This window comes from Marmota flaviventris, chromosome 18, assembly GCF_047511675.1.
Source record: "Marmota flaviventris isolate mMarFla1 chromosome 18, mMarFla1.hap1, whole genome shotgun sequence".
NCBI lineage: Eukaryota > Metazoa > Chordata > Mammalia > Rodentia > Sciuridae > Marmota > Marmota flaviventris.
Window position 1 is genome coordinate 16,707,032 of NC_092515.1, and position 16,938 is coordinate 16,723,969.

The following is a 16,938-nucleotide window of genomic DNA, read 5'->3' on the forward strand; positions in this document are numbered from 1 at the left end:
AAATAAATATTAAAAAAAGAGACACAATATCTTTATTTTATTTTTAAGTGGTGCTGAGGATCGAACCCAGTGCCTCACGCATGCCAGGCGAGCGCACTACTACTTGAGCCATATCCCCAGCCCATAATTTAATCTCTTAAAGACACATTCCTCTCAGCTTCTCCAGACTCTTGAGGTACAAGTTAAATTAATGGTATCAAACCTTATCGTCAGCAGCTTTAGAAAATCCTATTTTAGAATGAAGGACTCAGAATTTTGTTTCACTCACCATCTTTGGAATATCCTCTGAGACTGAGGCAGAAAGATTTCTAAGTTACCATTCACTTCCTTATATTTATGTTGGATGTGCAGAGTGGACAAGGGCCCAAAAATGGAAATAGTTTTAATTGATTTGTAAGTATAGAGAACTGTTAGGCATGTGTAGTCTCATGTGGCTTTTTTTTTTCCTCTGTCTTAGCTTTGCTGTTTTAGAAATTGTCCGTTTTCTAAAGAGGAGTGCAAAGGAAAGACTGGTCTTCTCTTGCAGATCTCAAAATCATGGCTCAGGTGAGGTGATGGTTCCTTTCTGAAACTTCTGTTATTGTTACAAAGATATTTCTTGTCCTAAATTGTCCCACCAGTCTTCTCTCTTAGAAAACTGGTCCGCATTTCCTCCTTTCTCAGTCTTCTCCCAGAAGATATACAGGGACAGAAGTGCATTTCCTTGAATTAATGAGAATATAGATTTTAATTTTTTTTAGTTGTAGATGAACACAATATCTTTATGTATTTATTTTTATGTGGTGATGAGGATCAAACCCAGTACCTTACTTGTGTGAAGAAAGCACTCTACCACTGAGCTAAAGCCCCAGCCCCTTATATAGATTTTAAAAAGAAGATAAAACCTTTGTCACATTCACAGATCTGAGTAAAGATGGATTTAAAATTGATAGAGTGGTATCAGTAAGTGGCAAGAAGTCATGTCCTGAGGCTTTGAGGATAGAGATGATTGGCAACTTGTACAAAGAACTGAGAATCTTGTTTATCTTGTAAATCCTTTAATACAGAAGGAAAAACCTATGGCCTTCTAATAACATGATTTCTAGAATACTGATGTTATAGATTTATTCCTATTTTAAAATTTCTTCTAATTTTGTATTTGAATATAGAAAGAAATAAGTGTAAATGCATAGACCATCAACTGAACTAGATGTATAACTCTTAAACTATTCTGCTTTTGGTTTCAAAGACACTAATCTTTCCTGTTTCATTCAGAGAATTTGATTTATGTCTTGACCTTTCTTAAAATCTGATATTCTCCAGATTATATGTTAATTTATTTCTCTTTCGTTTATTGTTCCCAATTCATAATGAACCATATTATTTTAATGAAGCCTAAATAAGTTTTACACTTCTATCCTGAGAATCCAAACTTTATATCCATCATCCAACTACACAACACCTACATGTTCCACAGATACTTCATGCACGTGTTTGAGTTATCTTAGTATCTTCCCTGCCCATCCTGTCATTTATGTTTTTTCAAACTGCTTATGGCCCCAGCCTCTACCCACCTGCTAATATAGCTGATATGATTTAAATGTCTCCTATTGAAAATCCATTTCATGGCAAATCCTGTTCCTTATACCACAGTTCCCTCCTTCCTCAATGATACCATTTTTATTTGGGTGTCTCTCTCATTTCCCATTTAACATCTTTATTGCTTTTTCAGTTCCCCAAGTGCCCCCCATAGTGCTTGCTTGCACAACTTTTTATTTATTGTGCTTTTTCATTTAACTTCTTAGTGTTGTAAAATATATAAAACATAAAATTAACATTTTAATTATTTTTAAGTGGGTAATTTGGTCCCTTTCAGTATATTAGCACTGTTGTATAACTGTCACCACTATTTCCAGAACAGGCAATAAATAGGCAAACTCGTACCAATAACTTCCCACTTTTGCTTAACACATTTAGAGAGAGGAAAATATTAAAATGTTCAATAGTTTAAATTCAAGAACAAATAATCATTAATGATAATACAGTTTTCTAATTCATTTATATGATACACATCTCTTTCTATTTAGATCATCTTTAAATTCTCTTGAGTAGCAGGGAATATGGCTCAGTGGTAGAACAGTTGCCTAACATGAATGCACAAGGCCCTGGATTCCATCCCTGGCACAAAAAAAGGAAGGAAGGAAAGAAAAGGGAAAAAATTATCTCAGTAATTATTTGTTGTTTTCAGTGTATCAGTCTTGCAAATTTTTTATATTACTCCTTAGATATTTCTTTTTTTAAGTGTTAGTATCAGTGATATTCGTTTTTATTTCAACTTTCTATTTTATTATTGCTAGTATATGAAATGCTGTTAATTTGTGGGGTGGGTATATTGACCTGCAACTGTTCTAAATCCACTTATTCTAGTAATTTTTAAATTTCTTTCTTGCCTTATTATGTTGTCTAGAACTTTCAGTACAATGTTGAATAGAAGTTGGAAGAACAAACTTTTTAAAAAATATTTTTAGTCATAGATGAACACAATGCCTTTGTTTTATTCATTTTATTTTTTTATGTGGTGCTGTGGATCAAACCAAGTACCTCACAAGTACTAGGCAAGCACTGTACCACTGGGCTACAACCCCAGCCCAAGAACAGACATTTTTGCCTTGTGTCTGACATATGTGAAAAGTATTCAGTCTTTATTCAGGCACTACTTTAAGTAGTGATAGTAATTCTATAGGGTTTTTTATTTTTTTTCAATTGGTGTTGGGGGGGCACATGCATACACATTTGTTTTTATTTTTGTGTTTGTTTCTTTTTGTAGTGCTGGGAATTGAATCCCGGGGCCTTCTGCATGATAGGCAAGTGCTGTATGAGCTTCTCCCTTATTAGTTTTTCATTTTCTTTTACAATTTGATTGAAGAAGTTAGCTGATTTTTTTTTTTTAATCATGAATGGTGCTGAATTTTGTTCAAGTTTCTTACATCTGTTGTTTTTTTTTTCTATACCTATATTTCTATAACATTCAATGGTTTTTTTTTTTTGGCGGTATTAGGCAATGAACCTGGGGGCACACTACTGCCGAACCACATCCCCATTGAGCTATATCCCCAGCCCTTTATATTTTTTCTTTTTAGGCAGGGTCTCACTAAATTGCTGAGACTGAGCTCAAGCTTGTGAACCTCCTGCCTCAGCTTCCCAAGTAGCTGGGATTATAAGCATGTGCCACCATGCCTGGCTATTCATTGATTTTGAGATGTAAACTTAGTTGTGCGAGGATAAACTATACTTGATTATAATATAATACTTTTGCATATATTGCTTGATGAATTTGCTAATTCATTGTTAAAGTAGCTTTTTGGGGGGGGGGTTGTTTTATCTGTGGTTCATTCAGGATTTGGTCTATAGTTTCTGTTTAATACCAGGTTAATCCTGCCTCATAAAATGGGTTGGGAAGTATTTTCTTATTTTCTAAAATAATCTTTCTCAAATGTTAGAATTCACCAGTGAAGCCATCTGAATCTGGAGATTTCTATTTCCTTATGAGAATATGTTAAACTACTAGTTTAGTTCTGTAATAGAATTAAGGCTATTGAGGTTATCACTTTTTTTTTAATTCACTGAGCTTTTGTAGTTTTGTGTCTCTCTAGAAATTTGTCCATTTTATATAAGTTATAAACTTTACTGGCATAAAGTTTTCCAGTTATCGTCTTTTATTCTTTTGGTATTTGAAAAATCTGTCACAGTGGTTCTTTCATTTTTCTTCTGGTAATTTGTGTCTCTCTTTTCCCCTCAGTCATTGGCCAGAGATTTGTCAGTTTCATTGACTTTTTCAGAGTACTTGCTTTGGTTTTTATTCAAGTCCTCCAGTGTTTTCTGTTTCTTTTTTTCTGTTTGTTTCATTAATTTGATTTTAATTAGTTCTTCTTTTCTAGTATTATACATGTGCATGCTTACTGACTTAAGGTATTCCTTTTTATCTAGTAGACGGTTTTAATGCTGTAAGTTTCCCTGTAAATACTATCCCTTATTGGCCGCCAACAAATTTCAATACATTGCATTTTTCTTTTCTTCTTTTAAACATTTTCTTCCTTTGCACATTTTTTTTAAAAATTTATTTTTATGTGGTGCTGAAGATCGAACCCAGGGCCTCACGTATGCCAGGCAAGCGATCTACAGCCCCAGCCCTGCATTTTTATTTTCATTCAAATGTTGAAAGTATTTTCTCTTGGGCTGGGGTTGTAGCTCAGTGGTGGAGTGCTTGCCTAGCACATGTGAGGCCCTGGGTTCAATCCCCAGCCCTACGTAAAGATAAATAAAATAAAGGTATTGTGTCCATCTACAACTAAATGTGTGTGTGTGTGTGTGTGTATACTGTATATTTTCTCACATCCTTTGTCATTTTTTTTTGACACATTGATTGTTTAGAAGTATTTAATTTACATGTATTTGGGGTTTTAAAGGATTTGGCTTCAAGTTTCATTGTTTTCTTCCCTATTGTTTGTTTTCCATTTCAGTGATTTTTGCTTTTATCTTGTATATTTCCTTATTCTTGCTTTGAATTTACATTTTTCAAGCCTCTTAAAATAGAAGTCTAAATTATTAATTTTAGAGGATTCTTATTTTCTAGTATAAGCATTTAAACATAAAAGTTTCTGAGCCTGTTTTAACTTCATCTGCAAATTTTGATCTATTTTTAGTTTGTTCAGAACATTATAAAAATTTCATTTTGGTCATTCTTTGATTCTGTTGGTTAGTTACAAGTATATTGTTTAACTTCTAAACTTTGGGACTTGCTTCTAGATAATCTTCTTTAAAAAAAACAAAAAAACGACTAATTGTTATGGCTTTGATCTGGAATGCCCCTCAAAGGTTCATGTGTTGAAAACATCATCCCCGCTGCAGCAATGTCTACAGGTGGGGCTTTTGGGAAGTGACTGGATCATAAGGGCTCAGACCTCATCAGTGGGTTAATCTATTGATGGCCAAATAGACTATGGAGATGGGGACTTAGCTGGAGGATGTAAGGACACTGGTGTGCACCCTGGAAGAGTGTATTTTCGCCTGGCTCCTTCTTGCTTCCTAGCTACCATGAGCTGAGCAGCCTTCCTCTATTACATCCTTCTGCCTGAGAATCAGCTAACCATGGACTGAATCCTCTGGAACCATGAGCCAAAATAAACTTTTCCTCCTCTAAGTTCATGTCAGGTCTTTTGGTCACAGCAACAAAAAGCTGACTAACACCAATTTAGTTCCATTTTTGCAGAGAAAATATATGTAATTCATCTTTATTATATTGAGACTTGTTTAGTGAATGGTCTACTTGCTCTTAAAAAAATGTGTTGAGAAATTACCAAAAGTTTTCTATCAATGTCAAATGAGTTTAGATTGTATTTTTTAGATATTCTAAGTCTTTACATATTTTTCTCCCTTAGTCTTCATTCTTTCGGTTACCAACAAACATATTAGCACCAATCACAATTTTGAACCTTTAAAAAATCTTGTTTAGCCACACACAGTAGTACATGCCTGTAATCCCATCATCTCAGGAGGCTGAGGCAGGAGGATCATGAGTTCAAATCCAGCTTTAGCAATTTAGTGAGGCAACTCAATGAGACTCTATTTCTAAATAAAAATATTAAAAAAGAGGTGAGGATGTGGCTCAGTATTTAAATACCTCTGAGTTCAATCCGCTCAGTATTTAAACACCTCTGAGTTCAATCCCTAGTATCTCCCCACAAAAAAATTTGTTTAAATTTTGTCAATTGCAACTCTGTGCCTATACATTTGTGATTTCATTTTCCTGATATGTTTACTCTTTTATTATTATGAAATTTTATTATTATGTCTCTAATAATAACATTCATCAACTCAGAATCTGTTTTGTCTTTTGATTACCATTATCAGTTCATCTTTCCCCATTGTATTTCCCATATATGTATTTGTGTATTATATCTTTTTTCATCCTTTTATTTTAGTTTGTTTGCATCTTTGGCATTTTAAATTTTTTTTTTCTAGAGAATTTCTTAATATTTATTTTTTAGTTTTCTGTGGACACAACATCTTTATTTTTTACGTGGTGCTGAGGATCGAACCCAGCGCCGCACGCATGCCAGGTGAGCACGCTACCGCTTGAGCCATATCCCCAGTCCCGGCATTTTAAAATATTAATCCTGAGTGGAGAAAAAGGAATACTTTTACACTGTTGGAAAACAGTATGAAGGATCTTTAAAAGACTAGACATGGAACCATCATATCACTCCTCGGTATTTATCCTAAAGAATTAAAGTCACCATACTGTAGTGCTACATGCACACTCATGTTTATACCAGCACAGTTCACAATAGCCAAACTATGGAACAAGTCTAGGTGTCCATAAAGAAAATGTGGTATATATACACAAATGGAGTTTTATTTAGCCATAAGGAAAATGGATGGAACTAAAGATTATTATGTTAAGTGAAATAAGCTAAATAGAAGGTCAAGGGTTGTATGTTTTCTCTCATATGTGGAAGCTAGAGAGGAAAAAGGAAAAGAAAGGTAGGTGGGGGGAAATCCCATGAAAATCAAAGGGAGATCACTAGAAAGAGATGGCAGTCGGGGAGGGGGAGAGCTGGGTAGTGATACTGGCCAAATCACATTGTTATATTGTGTGCATGTATGAATATATAGCAACAAATCCCATCATTATGTACAACTATATATAGTGCACCACTAAAAAAAAAAGTGGAAAGATAAAAAATTAGGCTTAAATTTCCTTAACTTAGCTTTGGAAGAAGATTGACTTTGTATAGATATATTTTATATCAATCATTAAGGAATTATACATTGATTCCTATTTGTTTTCATTTTTACTGTTGTATTGTAGAGTTAGTATACAATATTGTCAAATGCCTTTTGAGGATTTAGGAAGTTCACTATAATATTTAATTCATATATGTTAATTTTCTAAAATAAAATATTCATCTTGAGTTGGGGTGTACCTGGTATGTAGGAGCCCTGAAGAAATATTTATCCTTTCTCCTTTCTGACCCCTGGCAACCACTCCAAAAATTTGCCTTTTCTGGAAATTCTTAGCATTGGAATCATATGTTAGGTAACCTTTTCGGATTGGCTTCTTTCACTTAGTAATATGCATGTAGTTCCTTCTAATCGGCTTTTGGTGATCTATTCCTACATCCTGTTGTATTTTGTATCAAATCCATTGTTGTAATTAATTTTAAGTCATTTATTGGCACTTTAGTTATAGCTGCATTTTTTATGGTTACTTTAACATTGCAATATGCAATCTTTAACTTATCAAGGTTTACTTAAGTTAATATTAAGTTATTTGAGATAAAATACATCAATCTTGCAACATTTCAGTTTTATTTACTGACTCACATTTTTGGTTTATATGCCATGTATGTGAGTGATATTTATGTTTGTAATACATGATAATCAAATGTTTAGTTTAAAAGGGTGTATATCCCACAAATGAAACAGCTGCCCGAGATTTTTTTTTTATTTCTTTTTTGTTTGTTTGCTTTTTGCTTGTTTTTTGTTTTTGGCTGTGCTGGGTATTAAACCAAGGCCTCACGCATGATTGACAAATATTCTATCACTGAGCTGCATGCCCAGACCTTAAGAATAGTTTTTATGTTTGGAAAAATTCAAAAGGAAAACATTTCCAACATACAAAAATACCATAAAATTCAAATTTCAGCATCCATAAGTAAGTTTTACTGAAATATAACATTATCAAAGTTGAGTGTGGTGGCACTTACCTGTAAACTACTCTGAAGACTGAAGCAGGATGATTACAAGTTCAAGGCCAGCCTCAGCAACTTAGTAAAACCCAGTCTCAAAGTAAAAATAGGAAGGAAGAAAAGGAAGGGAGGGGAGGGGAGGGGACAGAAAGGAAACACAATATTGTCTGTGGCTGTTTGCATGCTAAAATAGTGGAAAAGGGTAGTCTTTTATATACAACATTTCTCATCATAATTAACCAGTGCTTTTACCTTCAACCTAAAGTGCCGGGTTTCTGTTCTCACGACTAAAAGACTCAGGGTTTACTCCAGTTGAACTGGGCTGACTGGGCTGCACAAAATAACCACACAAAAAACACAAATACCTTTTACTTTGGGGTCGCTGTGACGGCTCCTCACGGCTCCTCTGACCTAAAGGGTCTGCAGAAAGAGAGCGAGAGTACACGCTGACCCCTTTTATTGAGGAGAAGCTATTCAAATGAGGCAAGGGGTCAGGTTTCAGGGGGCTGAGTCTGTCTTCATGATGTCCACTGTCAGCAGGTTGACTGACACCTGGATAGGCCACACCCAAGGGCACAGTAAGAGAAGGGGACACACACAAGGCACTTCCATGGAAGATTCTATCCTAAACAGGACAAGGGGTTATATTACAAAGGAACAGGTGAGCATAGCTTCACCGTGGGGCTGTAGCAAGACACACCCATGCACGAGACACTGACCCTCGAACCCAAGAAGGGTGGGGAAAGCTCTGCCACATTTCTGTGACTGAGCGCCTCAGCACCCAGCTGGGGAGTGTGAGCCAGTCACGTGCAAGGTTGGTCTCCCACACTAAAGAAATTCCTTTATTAGTAATTTTGATGTTGCAGACCTGCAAGTAATGAATTCTCTCAGGTTTTCTCTGAAAATGTCTTTATATTGCCTTCATTTTTAATAGATTTGCTGAACATTGAATTTTTGGATTAATTTTAGCTTTGCTTTTAGTAATTTGATAGGATCTGGAAGTATGATTTTCATTGCTATTTATTCTTTTGTTTCATTAAGCATTTTAAATATATAAGTTAAAGATTTTTACTATATTTGTATGTCTTGTGTTTCCCCAATAATTTTTGAATGCTTTTTTCTTTTTCTCTCCCCTGAGACTCCAGTTCCATCTGTGTTGGATTACTTTGAAATTGACCTCCAGAGCTTTGTGATTCTGTTATTCCATATCTTTTTTTCTTTTTATTTGGATTGCTTATTTCTGTTGATTTATTTACAAAGCTATTTTCAACCTCTCTATTTCATTTGTTGCTCTTTTTATAGTTCATATTTTGGATTCCTCTCATTTTCTCATTGAACACATTTATAACAGCCGTTTTGAAGTCCAGGAAATTGTTTCTATGATTATCATTTTGTTCAATATAGGCCATGTTTTCCGACTCCTTTTTTTTTTTATTTGCATGTCTAGTAATTGTTGCTAGAAAATTGAACATCAGAATAATACAGTAATCTGAATCCTATTATATCTATTGGTTCTTCTGAGGACTATTGGTTTGTTTCTTTGTTTTCTAGTAGGCAATTAACTTGCTTGGAGTCAAACTATACCCTCCCCTCAATGTGAAATGACTGATATATCCTCCTGTTTTTTTTTTTAGTTGTAGATGGACACAATCTTTTGTTTTATTTATTTTTTTAATGTGGTGCTGAGGATTGAACCCAGTGCCTTACGCATGCAAGGCAAGCGTTCTACCACTGAGCCACAACCCTGCCAGTCCTCCTGGTTTTTAAGTTTCTAGTTCTGCTTTTTACCCTGGTTTTGAGGATCTCTTTTGGGTTCATATGCTTTAGCTCTCATTCAAGGAGTTAGTGAGGTATACTCACATTATGGGACTTACTTTCTGCGGTGCTCTGGCTTCTACGGTTTCATCCCTATCCTTCTTTTTGCTTTGTTAATCCTAAGCTCTTGATACCTCAATCCAATAAAACTCCAGTTTTCTTCTGCTTGATCTGTGATCTATTCAAGTTATGGAATACTGCACGTCAAAAAAGCAGAAGTCTTAAAATATATTACTAGGTACACTTCTGATTTTCAAGATTCTTTTCTGTTTTTTTCTCTCTGATTTTTGCTAAGTACTCTGATATCTCCAACATATACAGAATTTAACTATTAGCCAAGGGATTTAGAAGAGTTTATACTCAGTTATTGAGTCTCATCCTTTCTAGAGCTCTCCCACTTGCAGAATTAAATTTCCAGCTCATTGGCCACCCCTGTATTCTGTCCTGTCATCATGGAGGAACTAAGTGGTGCTTTTCTGCCTGGAGAGCTACAGGGTCTTGGGCATTCTCAAGGAAAAGGTCAAAAAATTAACAGCTCCTATCGTTGTTGTTGCTAACCTTCAAGGATATGCTGTCCAATTTCTGCCTGCTTTTGTGGTTTTCCTGTACTTTGCTTTAGTTGCTTATTACCTTCAGTTGCTTATTACATTTGTGTCCAGATTGTATAACTGCTATCTGAGAATGTTTTCCTGAGCAGTTTACTCTTTTTTATTGTTGAATAATGAAAGTATCTTAGAACCATTTTCTTCCTGCATAAAACATTCATCCTTAAGGGGGAAAATTTTTCCTTGGTAAAACCTGAAAAAGGTAGTTCTACTTTTGTGATTTGTTGTATATTACATATACTTCTATGCTGTACCTGTAACTCCTTGCAGGTTCGTGTTTACACATACATTCTTTTTTTAAAAAAAAATACTTTTGTTATTAATAGGGTTCATTTCAACATATTTATAAATACATATAAATATGTGCATTTATAGTTTGCTCTGTTTCAGTCCCTAGTCACAAAATTTTCTTTGTCTGATGCTATAATTTCTCTTGAGCAGCAACAATGGTTTGTTTGTTTTGGTCTCCCAATAATCCAGTACAGGTTTTGGATATAAACTGGCTTAACAGTAATTGTTTTTACAATGCATTTATAAATTCAGTGGGTTCTTTTTCCTTACAGTGTAAATCACAAAACAAGAAAAATGATAGTCTTTCTTTACAAGTTTTCATATGAATACCACAAAAACAATGACCAAGGAGGCTTCAGTATTTAGTTAATCTGTTGTCTTCACAATTTCAAACCATTATAGGAATCAGTGTCATTCAAAGATGTGACTGTGGATTTCAGTCAGGAGGAGTGGCAACACCTAGATTCTGCTCAGAAGACTCTATACATGGATGTGATGTTGGAAAACTATTGCCATCTCATCTCTGTGGGTAAGAAAAACTCTGTTTGAAGCTGTTTGTAGAATACATTTCATCTCAAAATACATAAAGCGTGTAATCTTGAATTTCAGGGAAAAGAGGTAATAAATTCCTTTTGGTTCACTGAAAGGATGATTGTGTCTTCCCTTGCCTGTTACAAGGTTCTCAGTTTACTGTTACACAAATGAGAATCTTAATTTGAAATACTGAACATATACCTTTATTTTTCAAAATTATTGAAGCTTAACCAATGTAAGTCTTCTTTTCCTTTATTAGGATGTGACATCACCAAACCTGATATGATCCTCAAATTAGAACGAGGAGAAGAGCCCTGGATGTCATTTGCAGGTCATGCCTGCTTAGGTAAGCAGATGAAAAGTGGAAAGTAAATTTTAAAGGAATAAGGTGTTGGGAGTACTTTTGGAATGTCTTGGGAAGTTTTAAAAAGATACTCCTAACTTTCAAAATGACCTTTATGCCTACAAAACTTAAAACTGATTTCTGAGCTGAGCTCAGCACTGCATACCTGTGGTCCCAGCTGCATGGGAACCTGAGGCAGGAGAATCACTTGAACCCAGGAGTTTGAGGCTTAGCCTAAGCAACATAGTGAGACTCATCTCAAAAACACAACCAACAACAACCATCAAAAACAAAAATAAACAGACTCTTTCAAAATAGGCTTTTCTAGTTTGCTTGGTATTACCAAAGATATTTGCCACTACTTAAAGTGTACTGTAAACTCTTTTTCTTCTTGCTCTTTTTTCTTTATGTCTGTCTTTGTAGTATTTTCAGTCCTTGCCTTTTAAGATAGATTTCTTTCAGGCAATCTTAAATCTGTTCTTTGAGATGGGTGTGTTGGTGCATAACTGTAATCCCACTGAGTTTGGGAAGCTAAGGCAAGAGGATTGCAAGTTCAAGGCCAGCCTTAGTAACATAGTGAGGCCCTGAGCAACTTAGCAAGACCCTGCCTCAAAATGAAAAGGGCTGTGGATGTGGCTCACTGATTTAGCATCCTTGGGTTCAAATCCCAGTACCTGAATAAATAAATAAATCTGTTAAGAAAATTCTTGCAAGTTGTCTTAGTTACTTTACCGTTCCCCCCCCCACACACACACCGCCTTCATAATACCTCAGGTTTCTTTCCTGCACTAAGCCTTAGTTCCCATTCTCACTACAGATCTGTTAATTTTAAAACTCACTTGCCTCAGCTCCGGCTTTCCTTAGTTACAGTTGTTCTCCATTAAACCTTTGTGGTTCATTTTATATGACTGGCCATCATTCCTAAAGTCAACCCTTGGTTTGGGTAAACAACACTAACTCATTCTTATCCTAATTTCTTGAGTGATTATTTTACAACTTGGTCTCTTTTCTTCACCAGTGTGTCTGTCCTCCCTAACAGTGCCTGACATGTAAGAGTCACACACGTTTAAAAGAATACTGTACTCTTAGTCTTCATTTCTCAAATTTATCTTTAAGGGATCTGTCTTTAAATCATGACAACCCCTTCCTTTCTCAGAACTTCAGCTGTTCATTTTGTGTACCTGGCACTGACATCTGCTACTCAGCATGTTTCTCCCTCCAAAGTATTGTAGTGTCTTCTCACCTTTTTTGTTACAGCATGTTAGAAATTAAACATCTCAGCTCTTAAATTCTTTCCCATCATTTCTTAGTTACTTTATTCCTGCCATGATATCAGCCCAAATCTTCTGTCTCTGTCAACATTTCTTCTGGATCTGTTCACAATTATTTATCAGCCTGTGAAATATATTAACATTCTGTTATACTCTTATTTCTCACTGATGTGCAAAATGAAAACCCATGTTTCATCTCTTCATTATTATTAAGTATGTTGCCTTTGTTATAACATTTGTCTCATTCATTCAATTTATATTGTTACTCTCTTAACAAGATATACCATTACTTGTTAAAATAGAAAATTCTCATCTTTCTTAAACTACCTCAGTAAGCCTTCATATAGTCTTTTCAGCTTTTCTTTCTTACAGAATTCTTGCTAATCTTTATAAAGCCCAAGATTAAAAATCAGCCTATAATCCTATATATCAGCCTATAATCCCAGGAGCTCAGGAGGCTGAGGCAGGATGATTGCAAATTCAAAGCCAGTCTCAGCAAACTTAGCAAGGCCCTTAGCAACTTAGTGAGACCCTGTTTCAAAACAAAAATAAAAAGGGCTGGGGATTCTAGCTCAGGGATTGAGTGCCCTGGGTTCAAACCCTAGCAACACACACACACAAAATCAGTTTCCATTTAATCTGGGCTCTGAGGTTTTTCCATAAATGAAGGATTTGTCATCACATAGGTACTTTTTATTGTGTTGTATATACTCCCTTCCAAATGTTATGTTCCTTTTCCATAGACTGACTATTCCTTCATTACTTCACATCATACCTGCCTTCCTCTTATCTGAATTCCTCTGCTACCTACTTACTAAAGTACACATGCACAGCCGGGCACAGTGGCGAACGCCTGTAATCCCAGCATCTTGAGAGGCTGAGACAGGAGGATTGCAAGTTCAAAGCCAGCCTCAGCAACTTAGCAAGACACTACGCAACTCAGTGAGACCCTATTTGTAAATAAAATACAAAATAGGACTGGGGATGTGGCTCAGTGGTTGAGTGTCCCTGAGTTCAATTACTGGTACCAAAAATAAAAAAATACACGTACACAATTCTTGAATATTATCATATAATTTAAAGTCTGATTGTATATGGTTTACACTTAAAAATTCTTTTCTCCCAAATAAATGATCTTCTTTTGTAACCTTCTTTACTGGATTATATTACATGTTAGGTGTTCAAGAGTTATTTCATTAATTGCCTGTATTAAAGTATAGGTGATCTTCTGTGTCCTGCAAAAATAATCCTTCTCTTAATATTTTCCCCGAACAAACATTTCTACCAATACTTTTTTATCCATCTTGCTTAAAGTATAATGCCCTTTGTAGATTTACTTAATTGTCTGTGAATCTATTTTTCTTTCAATCCCTCTTTCCACCATTCTGTTTTACTTTGTCTATGAAGTTCTGTAGGATGTAAAATGTAATAATAGTGTTCATTGCTCATTTTTTTTTCCATTATTTCCCACACTGAAGCAGAGTTTTTATTTAGATTCTATGTTTCTTCTCTTTTCTTCCCATCCCCAGGCAGAGAGTAATTTGTCCTGGGTTTTTTCTACTATCTCATTTCCTAATACATTAGACCCCAGTAGACTCTTTCCCTAGCAACTGTGTGAAGATTCACAAGTTGTTATTAATTTTTTTTAGAAGAAAACTGGAAAGCTGAAGACATTTTAATGAAATTCAAGGAACACCAAGATAAGTATTCTAGATCAGTTGTGTGCATTAACCACAAAAGACTTGTCAAGGAGAACAGTATATATGAAAAGACACTTAATCTAATCAAAAAACCTGTTGATTCAAAAAATCTACCTCCTGACTATGACACTCATGGGAAGACTTTGGAAAATGTTTCAGGATTAATCATCAGTAACCTAAGTCCTTCAAGAAAGAGAATTAATGAGTACAATGGATTTGGGAGATCACTACTTAATAATAGGCAAGAAACAGCTCCTCCTGAAGTAAAATCCCATAATCAAAGTGACAGGACCTTCCGTCATAATGATGTGCTTATGCAGTATCAGAAGATGGTAACTCCAGCACAGTCATTTGGATACAGTGAGTGTGAGAAATCATTCCTTAAAAAGGGAGGCTTGATCACACATAATAGAGTGTATAGAGGGGAAACCCTACCTGTATATAATAAAAAGAGAAGAGCAAACAATATTGAAAAAAAACATACATGCACTGAATGTGGGAAATCCTTCTGCAGGAAGTCAGTATTGATTCTGCATCAGGGAATTCACACAGAGGAAAAACCCTATCAATGCCATCAGTGTGGGAATGCATTCAGAAGGAAGTCCTATCTTATTGATCATCAGAGAACTCACACAGGAGAGAAACCCTTTGTTTGTAATGAGTGTGGTAAGTCCTTCCGCCTAAAGACAGCACTCACAGATCATCAGAGAACACATACAGGGGAGAAGTCATATGAATGTCCACAATGTAGAAACGCCTTCAGATTGAAGTCACACCTCATTCGTCATCAGAGAACTCACACAGGAGAGAAACCATATAAGTGTAATGACTGTGGAAAGTCCTTCCGCCAGAAGGTAACACTCTCTCTACATCAGAGAATTCATACGGGGGAAAAACCTTATATTTGTAAAGAATGTGGAAAGTCTTTTCACCAGAAGGCAAACCTCACTGTACATCAGAGAACTCACACAGGAGAGAAACCCTATATTTGTAATGAATGTGGGAAATCCTTCTCTCAGAAGACAACCCTTGCTCTTCATGAGAAAACTCACAATGAGGAGAAACCCTATATTTGTAATGAATGTGGAAAGTCTTTCCGCCAGAAGACAACCCTAGTAGCACATCAAAGAACACATACAGGGGAGAAATCTTATGAATGTCCTCACTGTGGGAAAGCCTTTAGAATGAAATCATACCTCATTGATCATCATAGAACTCACACAGGAGAAAAACCATATGAATGTAATGAATGTGGGAAATCATTCAGTCAGAAGACAAATCTCAATCTACACCAGAGAATTCATACAGGAGAGAAACCCTATATCTGTAATGAATGTGGGAAATCCTTTCGCCAGAAAGCAACTCTGACTGTACATCAAAAAATACACACAGGGCAGAAATCCTATGAATGTCCTCAGTGCGGGAAAGCCTTTAGCAGGAAGTCTTATCTCATTCATCATCAAAGAACTCACACGGGAGAAAAACCATATAAATGTAATGAATGTGGAAAGTACTTCCGCCAGAAGACGAATCTTATTGTACATCAAAGAACTCACACAGGTGAAAAACCCTATGTTTGTAATGAGTGTGGTAAGTCCTTCAGTTATAGGAGAAGCCTCATTGTCCATCAGAGAACACATAAGGGAGAAAACATGGAAATGCAATAAATAAAGTGGTTTCTTTGTGAAGTCTTTCCAAGTTAATGTAAACCTTTAGTTTTAAAAACAAAAGCATGCTTAAACATGTTGATGTAATTTTAATCACAAAGTTTTTAAAGTTCCACACCACAAAACTACTGTTTATTGCATATGAAATGTGTATGATCATTATTATTAGGTTGTAGCTCTGACACTAATTTTCAGTTATTTAAAAATATAGTACATGTAGAAGCAAATTACAAAATGGTATCAGCACTGATCACCATAAATTTTTTAAAAATATGAATTCTAATTATTTTTGCAGTCTATGTAATAAAAAGTAGTTTTTACTTCCCCAAATATTACCACTTCTACAAAAAAAAAATGATTACCATTTTCCTGGCTTATAACCTCATTAAACTAGTTTATGCATGCTTTCAAACTTTATTTATATATGTTTTACTTAGACATGGTGAATTCATGTCCTTCTTTGTTTCCCTGAACATTTTCAAGATCTATATAATATTCCATGTGGTAGTAGTATGTTCTTTTTTATTTTGTATACTATATCATTTTAATAATATACTGTTATTTATCCTGTTGGCAGATATTTGTATTTTTATAATTTTCTATTATAATAAAATACTGCCATAAATATTCTTGTTTACGTCTTTGGTGTATATTCATGTATTTCTGTTGATTTTGTACCGAAGACTGGAATTTTTCTGTCCAGGAGAATATCTTAAGTCTTTTCAGTTAAGGGAGATATTGCTAAACATTTCAGTCATTCTCAACAGTCAATGTAGAAAGGTCGTTAGCAGTCATTCAAACTGGGGAATTCTTGCTAAAAGGAAACCTTATGATTTAATACTTGAGAGGCTGTTTTATCTGTGTGAATGCAGTAATTATAGAAAGGCCTTTATCTGTTGTTCAACCCTTGCACAAAGTATTCACCTGTAACTTGAATTATTTTGTTTTGTGTGTCATGGTTTTAGGGACACTTTAGCCCTAG

The 16,938-nt window shown here is 35.2% G+C and overlaps 1 protein-coding gene across 1 annotated transcript; it reads left to right on the forward strand.

The window, feature by feature from the left end:
- The first annotated feature begins 465 nt into the window (after window positions 1-465).
- Window positions 466-16,534, forward strand: Znf567 (zinc finger protein 567). Its single transcript, XM_027941260.2, has 4 exons — window positions 466-546; window positions 10,844-10,970; window positions 11,235-11,321; window positions 14,239-16,534. The coding sequence occupies exons 1-4, from the start codon at window positions 538-540 to the stop codon at window positions 15,954-15,956; spliced, it is 1,941 nt and encodes a 646-aa protein (XP_027797061.2). The 5' UTR covers window positions 466-537; the 3' UTR covers window positions 15,957-16,534.
- Window positions 16,535-16,938: the final 404 nt, after the last annotated feature.

Excerpts from the sequence above, each read along its gene's own strand:
- Znf567 (XM_027941260.2), top strand. Across the intron at positions 10,971-11,234 it reads TTGCCATCTCATCTCTGTGG|GATGTGACATCACCAAACCT; the intron begins GTAAGAAAAACT and ends TTCCTTTATTAG. Across the intron at positions 11,322-14,238 it reads TGCAGGTCATGCCTGCTTAG|AAGAAAACTGGAAAGCTGAA; the intron begins GTAAGCAGATGA and ends AATTTTTTTTAG.